The 8,690-nt window shown below is 44.3% G+C and overlaps 1 protein-coding gene across 1 annotated transcript in view; it reads right to left on the bottom strand.

The window, feature by feature from the left end:
• The window catches only part of CLRN2 (clarin 2), a 10,874-nt gene extending 5,216 nt beyond the window's left edge, over window positions 1-5,658 (bottom strand). The window contains exon 1 of the mRNA XM_006918977.1: window positions 5,306-5,658. Within this exon, the coding sequence (XP_006919039.1) occupies window positions 5,306-5,558 (253 nt within the window). The 5' untranslated portion in view covers window positions 5,559-5,658. The remainder of the gene's footprint in view (window positions 1-5,305) is intronic.
• Window positions 5,659-8,690: the final 3,032 nt, after the last annotated feature.

Genomic DNA, 8,690 nt, shown 5'->3' on the forward strand with positions numbered 1-8,690 from the left:
GAGTGCCCAATCTTCTGCTTCTGTAGTAAGAAGTGTATTGATGATGGCAAAGGCTGAATCTCATTCAGCCCCCAGATTCACAGGCCATACCCGACACTTCAGATCTCCCAGTTAATTGAGATCTTAATATTTTTAATATGTCATTATTTGGAAATTCAAAACTTTCCTTGGGAGTTTTAATGTATCAGTACCTTCTGGTAATGATTTTTTGAGGGGTGATTTCACGTTTGCTTTCTGTCACACAGTGCAGCCCCAGGAAAGCTGTTGCTTGCCTTTCACATTGGTACCTCGTTTCCAAAAGTTTTAGATGTCTCTGACTTAAGGATTAAACATAAGTTTCCAACTTGGAATCCACGGCCATAAATGCATATGACTTGTGACAATAAATGACAATAGCTGCACATATTAAGTGCAGACTATGTGCCAGGCACTTATACACATTCTTTCTGTTACTGCTGGCAGAAACCCTTTCTCATTCTTACAAGTGAGGAAATGGGAAGTTGAATAGGTTAGCCAAGGTCACATCGTCAGGATGTGCTGGCTTCACCAGTTCGCTACACGGCCTATAGACCTATTCAAGGCCCCCGAAATCAGGTAACTTGGAAAAGCAAAGGTTTAAAATTTCAATCCTAGGATAGCTGGAAATCTAGAGGTGTTATTTTAAATTTAAATAACTATCCTTATTTTGTACAAATTAGAGCTACCTTACACGAATGCCAGAAGTGATCGTTCCATCAGATATTATCTAATTTTAGATCATTTGTTTGCTCTCAACCCCAGAGAAATCCAGCATTCCTTTTTGTCCCAGCAAAGTAAGAAAAGCATGAGCCTGGCAGTCAGATCTGGGCCCTGGCTGGTGACAGAAAGCTTGTGGGGTGGGAGGTGGGAAGGAACCAGAGAACTAAAAACTGCCAGGCACTTACTATGCATCAGGCATTAATTATATCAGGTGCTTTTAAAGGAATTATTTCATTGATTGATTTCTCTGATCCCCAATTTCTTCCTCAGTAAAATAAGCACAATAAAATTTTTCCTTTAGGGTAGTAAGTGTTAAAGGAGATGAACCATGAGGGGGTGGCCTGAGACACCGATGTGTCATGTGTCTGGTACTCAGTTACCGTGCTGCTTTCCCAGATGGTAAGCTTCTGGAGGGCAGGCACTCATCCGTTTCACTCGTTCTGGTTTTCCTAAGGATGCTGGGCCCATAAATACTCAACAACACAGTTGAATGTGTGGACACTGCTAAATTAATGTTCGTTTCTTTCTTTCCCCAGCCACCCAAACCACTAGGTTGATTCAGCTTTATTTCAGAAGATCTGGTATAAAAAGGATCTTAACTGGTTGTCATGTACAGTTGACCCTTGTAAATAGACAACACTTATAGTATTAATCAATACAGTAGAGTACTGTAAATGTATTTTCTCTTTCTTGTGATTTCCTTAATAACGTTTTCTCTTCTCTAGCTTACTTTATTATAAGACTACAGTGTATGATACATATACAAAATCTGTGTTAATCAACTGTTTATGTTATTGGTAAGGTTACAGGTCAACAGTAGGCTTTGGTAATCAAGTTTTTGAGGAGTCAAAAGTCATATGCAAATTTTTGACTTAGTGGAGAGTTGGCACCTCTAACCTGTTTTGTTCAAGGATCAACTGCATGGATCTTTGTTTTCCTCTGTGATTGGTTTGGACATTGACTTTCTGGGGTGATTCTATGGGAGACCGCCATGTAGGTGAGAATAGAGGCAGTTTGTCAGTGGGACCCAATCAAACCTCCCTGACTCCCCAGTTTTCAAAGCATTTTCACATCCTCACCTCCTCAGATCTGCATGGGGGCCCTGGGAGCTGGGATTTTTTTCCTCCAGATCAACAGTAAGTGACAGAAGCAGGTGAATCCTGATTCCAACTTAGAGGTAAAAGAGCTGTGACACATCCCGTAGCTGTCTCTCACAGTTAAGTTGTACAGGCACTAGGAGCTGTGAATCTAAATGTCGGGACACTCACTCTGGCTCTAGAGGACATTATCGTAGACACAGTGTCCCCGAACTGCAGTATTGTACAACCAGCCAAACACAGGAGGAAACAAGCCCAGCTCCTGGAGGTTTTCAAAAAGAATCCCATCCAAAGCACCTGGAACGGATGTTTGCATACCTGCCTCTGAGGCACCCCCAGGGCAGCCAGCAATAAAACTTTCTTGGGTTCTGTTCTTCTCAGGAATAATGTTAAAACATCCTTGATGAGTCCCACATAGTTCTGATGCTTCAGAGAGCAGACCATGTCAGATGGTCCCAGGGGCTGTCCCCCATGGCATGCCTCTGAGAGGAAAGAGGGAAGGGGACATCGATGGGTTTTTCCAGTGGGCACTCCCCAAGTGCCCGTCTCCCTATGGCTTCTGCTAGAGGCAGTTTCCATTCCTGTGAGGCCACCCTTTGGCCTCCTCCTACTGCAAAGTTAGTCCCCGCTTCCGCAGCTTCTCCAGTGCCAGGGCTTGTGCTTGGTGACTTCCTCAATTATACTAGGCCCACCATCTGCTACCTCGCGCTGTCGTGGGCTGAATTCTGTACCGATACGTTGAGATCCTAACCCCAGTACCTCACACTTTATTTAGATATAGGGTCTTTTTACAGAGGTAATCAAGTTAAAATGAAGTCATTGGGGTGGGCCCTCATCCAATGTGACGGGTATCCTTAGGAAAGAAAGGATATTTGGACGCAGAGACAGACACCTACAGACCACGTGAAGAGACGTAGGGAGGATGCCATTTGAAGATTGGAGTTACGCTGCCACAAAACAAGGGAAGTCTGGGGACACCAACAGCTGGAAGAGGCAAGGTAGGCTCCCCCCGCGCCCCGTAGGTTTCAGAGGGCGCCTGGCCACGCCAACAACCTGGTTTCGGATTTCTAACCGCCAGAACTGTGGGGGAATAGGTTTCTGTTGTTTACCCAGTTGGCGGTTCTCTGTTGCAAAAGTCCTGGGGAGTTAATACAACCTCCCGACTGAGTGACCGCTCGCCGTTCCGGCAGGAGCTGTCTGCCCTGGGCCCTCCTGCCCTCGAGTCCACATTTGTCTACCTCCTCCCCATCTCCTTTTGCTAAACTCCAGGAGAACAGTAAGAGCTACTAGGTGACAGACACGCTGCCTTGGGAAAGCTGCCAGTCACAGATTTCAGAGGAGCAACACGTGGTGCCAGGTGGGAATTTTGGAGTCGGGCTGACCTGGACTGGGACCTGGCTGTGGCACTCATGGCTCTATGACCTTGAGCAAGTTGCTTAATCTCTCTGAGCCTCAGTCTTCTCATATCTGGGTTGCTGAGGATTAGTATGGCATAGGTCACGTTTGAGTTTAAAAGAACTTTATCGCTATCCATCCAGTCAGAATTTTGGAGCACCTACTATGTGCCAGACACTGTTTTAGGGGCTTGGGACCATCACTGAACAAAACAAGATCCCTGTCCTCATGCTGCTATATACTAAGGGGGAAGAGACAGATAATAAATAATGCACGTAACATAAATAAATTGTCAAGTATGTAAAAAGGTGGTTATCATGGTAACATGCTATATCATGCTAGGTAATTACCATGGGCTGTTTTTATTATATTCCCTAAGCACTATCTTTTTTTTTATTAAAGTCTTTGGAATATTGCTGCTATTGAATCTGTCATTCCCTTGTTAAAGCTTTGGAATTTCCTTCATGAGTTTCATTAATTTTAATTATCTATGGCTATTTAAAAAATTGTGCCATTTTCCTTTAGATCTGTGTGTGTGTGGTTTAAAATAATCTCCAACTTTAGAAAGATCTCAAGAATGGTACAAAGAAATTTTCTTTTCTTCTTGAACCATTTGAGAGTTAATTTTCTCTTCATCCCTGGATACTTTAGGGTCTATTTCCTCAAAAAAGACATTGCCTTAGGTAACCACAGTACGACCATCTAATCATCAAGTTAACAGTGGAACATGACTGCTGAATCCTTACACCCCTTGCCCCGGTAACATCCGTCATAGCAAACAGACCCAGTTCAGAACCGAGTTCTGCATATATTTGTCATGGTCTCCTTTTAACCTGTCCTTTATTGTGATTTCTTTGTTTCTGTGTGTCTTTTCAGCTTTTTATGTTGTGTTTTTATGTTGTGTTTTCCCCAATATTCCTAATATTCCCATTCCAAGTTAATTGGGTAAATATAACTATTCCAAGAGACTTTTCTTCTTGAGTATACGAAACAAATGTGAATTTCCTTCATGTACATAAAATGATGCCAATTTGTATTAGCCATAATTGTCAATGGTCCAGCTTCCTGTCTTCATAAATTTAATAAGATACTTACCCTGGCCAGGTTCCTTAAAACTACAATTCTGAAATATAGAAATCAAATAATGAATAAAATTCTTTATCCCCTAATCATAATTAATCAATATATTAATATGATGTTGATTAATTATGATTTTGTAGGATACTGTTCTCACCAGTGAACTGTTTAATTCTAAAGGCTTACAGAATACTGCTGTCTCTGTTTTGGTAAGACCCTGCATAAGCCAGGCTTGAGTCCTGCTGTGTTTACATCTAAAGCAGCTCTGAGGCGATACTGGATGCCGACCGACATTTGTGCCTGCTCACGTTCACTGTGGGCAGCCCAGTGCCTTGCAACAGATCTCCCTGCCAGCAACCATCCGATTGGGCTTTGAACCAGGGCAGTCTGATTGCCGAGGCCTTTTGCTTTTTCTCAGACTATGAAGCTTTTATATAAACAGACGTGAAAGCAGTTGCCATGCTCCCTGAAGCTTCATTTGTGCAGGCAGTCTACACCCGAGAGCTGGGCTGGCTCAGAACATCTGAGTCACGGAGCAGGGGTCTAAAGTCTGGCTCTGCTGTTTCCTGGCTGGGTGACCTCAGGCAAGTTATGCAACCTCTGCAAGTCTCAGCATAGTCCTCTGCAAAATGGGATTGTTATTAATTTTTTCTTTATAAATTTGTTCTAAGGCTTAAGAGACAAGCCATGTGAAGCACTTAGCAGAATGTCTAACATGTGTAAGCACTCAGTATTTCAATAGTCATTATTAATAGAGGTGAACTATTAAATAAAAATGCACAGATCTCTATTGCTAACGTTTCTATGAGCCTCTACAGAAAAAAAAAAAAAGATGTCTTCTTGGTTCTGAACGAGAACCCATGGATTACTGTCGACTTTGTCATTACGCCTTAGAGAGAGGCAGCAGTCGAATTCCACATTCAGACATAACCACCCTTCCAAATTAAAAAAAAAAAAAAGGTGTTCTAAAGCAGCTTTCGTGCCCCAAATATACTCACTTGTGAACTGGGACCGGCGGCCCCCTAGCCCGCACTGCCGCACCTTACACCCTTGGAAGAGACCGTAGTAAATGTCCCCAATGAATTTGACCAGCTCTGGGTCGGTGGCGTTGACCAGGTCCACTCCAGTCTGACAAAGGATTTTCCCACTCAGCCAGTGAGGCACTGCCAGGGCAGTGATGATCAGGATGAAGGAGGAGAGGCTGAGTAGAGATGCCAGCCCATACCATGCCTTTTTGAACCATCCAGGCATTCTAGTGGGTGCAGGTCATCCCCCAGGGTTCTGAGCTGCAGTGGGGGCTGTTGACATCTTCCAGATACTCAGTAATACCCTGCTCCAAGGTCGGCTCTTCTGAACACACCATTTCAAGGTCCCAAGTTCATCCCGTGGTCCTTTCGCAGTGCCTGTCTCCACAGCCCGTGTTTACTACAATCGTATCCAGAAGTCTCTACAGACACAGTCTTCACCTGACAGCGCAGAGGAGTGTGTTACTGAAGGACGTAACCCTATATCTCCCACTAGACTAATGTTTCAGCTGAGGGCTTAATTGTTCCTCGTTTCAAGTATTTAAATAACTCTGGTGTGGCCCTCTTAAGGATGAGGAAGTCATTAGCAGGCAAACCCCGGTAGATCTGACTATGAAGAGATGCTAGCCATTCTCAAAAACGCATACGGTGGGAGGAAAAAACTGGAATGATTAGCACTTGAATATTGCCAACAAGGCATGGTATCAAATGTCGCTCTCTTTGATGCATACCTGGGCATTTCTCAAAAATGTCACTGTTGTCAGAATCCCCAGAACTGTTATTAATACCATGAGGTGACCTCTGTGCTCAAAGCTTTCAATTGAAATGTGTAAACAAGGCATTATGATTCCTGGGTTTATCACTGGGTGACTCTGCCGTGGGTAAAATTGCATCATGAGTCCATTTGTGGCTGCTGGGGCAGCCTGGACCCCACACTTACATTCTTCTCTTCTGCTCCTTGTCTGTCCCATCACCAAATGGGAAAGGAAAGTGTCTCTCTAACGTGTTAGCAAATAATAATCAGCCTGCTGGGGTCTTTAACCTTCTAATAGTGAAGATCTTTCTTTTTCTTTTAATCTGTAGGCACTAGGAATGAAATATTCCCTAATTTTTATCTTATACAGTGGCTTTGAAAATGACTTTTAGTCTATTGCTAAATGTCAACTTAATGTCCTGTGAGACTGGCAACAGTCACTGTCAATTGCTTTAGGGAGCAAAATTGGGCCGAAGGGTCACAGTAAGATTCCTTATTTGGTCACAGAAGTCTAGAGGTGGGTTTAGGACGGGGTGCTGCTAACCAACGGAGTTCTAGGAACCTCACCCAGAGAACAGTGAGTGGGGAGAGGGCAGAGGGATGTGGGAATGTAAATGTCAGATCCCGCCCTAGAACTGGGGTTCACGTCTGTGATGTCTCCACAATGAACATAAAGGAACTCTCCGAAGCCTGGGCAGAGCGCCACACCTACAAAAAGCCTTTGCCATAGGCTTAGTCACCCTGGATGCTCAGTAACCCTCTGTGGCAGGCAGGGGTGAGTATTCCAACTGTTTGTCTCCTGAGAAAACTGGAGGTCAGGCCTCTGGCTGGAGTTCAGGCCTTTGAAACGCAACAGCTCTTCTTCATCCCAATGACCTTAAAACAGCACATGTTTTTCTGGTAATGAATAACAAAATACATACGAAAGGCTTATAAAGTGCTTGGCACATTAATAAGCGACCAATAACGTTAGTTATTCTTATTGTAACATGAAGCACGCTTTGAGAAAGCAGGACATGTGTAATACATTTGTGTCATATTTCTGCCCCCAATGATGGACCCAGGTCAACTTTTGATGTTTTAGGGGTTAAGCAATTATTTTTGGAAAAATTCTATGGGGAACGACATTCCCAACAGGCCCTTGCCATGATCAATGGAGGTGTGCTCACTGTTGAAGACCTGGGTTCGAATCCCTACTCTCCTGGGTGAATGACTGAAACTCTCATGCCTTGGTTACCTAATCATCCAGATTCCCAGCAATTCTATTCCTGGGAATGAAGCTTCTGATAATAAAATGTGTTGCAGGATGCCTCCTGTTCTCTACCAACGTCTTTCTGCGTGCCTTCTCTGGCACACGTTGCTTGAGCGAACCACTGTGTGTCTGCTGTATACAAGGCACTGTGTATGGGTGGAGGGTGACCCAAAGATGTATAATAAGGGATCCTGCTCTCAGGAAAGTTACCACAGTGTTAGGGTAGTGGTTCTCAACCAGGGGCAATTCTGCCCACCCAGGGGACCTTTGGAAATATCTGGTGATGTTTTTGATTGTCATGACAGCAGGGGTGTGGTGCTGCTACTGGCATCTAGGAAGTATAGACCAGAGATGCTGTAAACATCCTACAATGCCCGGGACAGCCCCTCCACCCACCCAATATCCGCACAGAACTAATAGCACTGCTCTTGAAAACCCTGAATTACGGGCACAACTAATACGTAGAGAGAAAATGCCAGGCTTTGTTGGTAGGAATGGGTGGTGCCATTTGGTGGGGCTGAAATGTGGACTGTGGCCCTTTACTAGTCTTGTCAAGTGGGGCTTATATACAGTCACAGAGGGTCAAGGGTAGTGTCATAGGTTTTATGTCATTGAACTTTTGTCTCTTTTGGACTCGTTGTGCCATACGTACTCATCATATTTTGTAGCAATCTTGTAATCATTTTCTGTGATATTTTTGTTTTAAAAGTATTAATTTGTGAAGTGTAAACTATATTTTTAGCATCCTACAATTATTGCATCACTCTTTTGTCAATTTTTAATGGTTAAATATGGTCCAAAATAGATATTTAAATATCCCCCACCCCCAAAATATAAGAGGCCTGGAACTCAACAATCTCTTAAGAGGCCCAGTGAATTGTCACAGAAGTAGTGGCAAAAATAACAATATGACTCTTGCTCGATTGGCATTTATGGAGCTCCTACCACTAGCTACACACTAAGTACTTGAGTATTATCTTTGAGAATCCCTTCCACACCCTAGGATGATAGACCGTTAGTATTCCCATTTTATTGGCGAGGAGACTGAGGGAGGGACAGAGCAATTAAGAACGTTGCTTAGGTCCACAGCTATTAAACAGGGGGTCTAGGCAGGAGGCTTCACTTTTATTTACAGGAAAAATACATTGTACGTGGCTCGTCTTATCTCCGCAATGGACTCTAATCCTCGGTGCTGACATGACGGCGGCGGCCACCCACTGTCGCGCACACCTGCTCTCGGTCGTTCCAGTCTCAGTCCCGCTCCCCGCACGCTCAGGACGCCCCGCACCTATGGGAGGGCGGTGGGCCTTGCCTGCGCCCCGCCCCCGGGGCGGGCCAGCGGGGCTGGGGGC

The sequence above is a fragment of the Pteropus alecto genome, unplaced genomic scaffold (assembly GCF_000325575.1).
Source record: "Pteropus alecto unplaced genomic scaffold, ASM32557v1 scaffold5, whole genome shotgun sequence".
In the NCBI taxonomy this organism is placed as follows: Eukaryota; Metazoa; Chordata; class Mammalia; order Chiroptera; family Pteropodidae; genus Pteropus; species Pteropus alecto.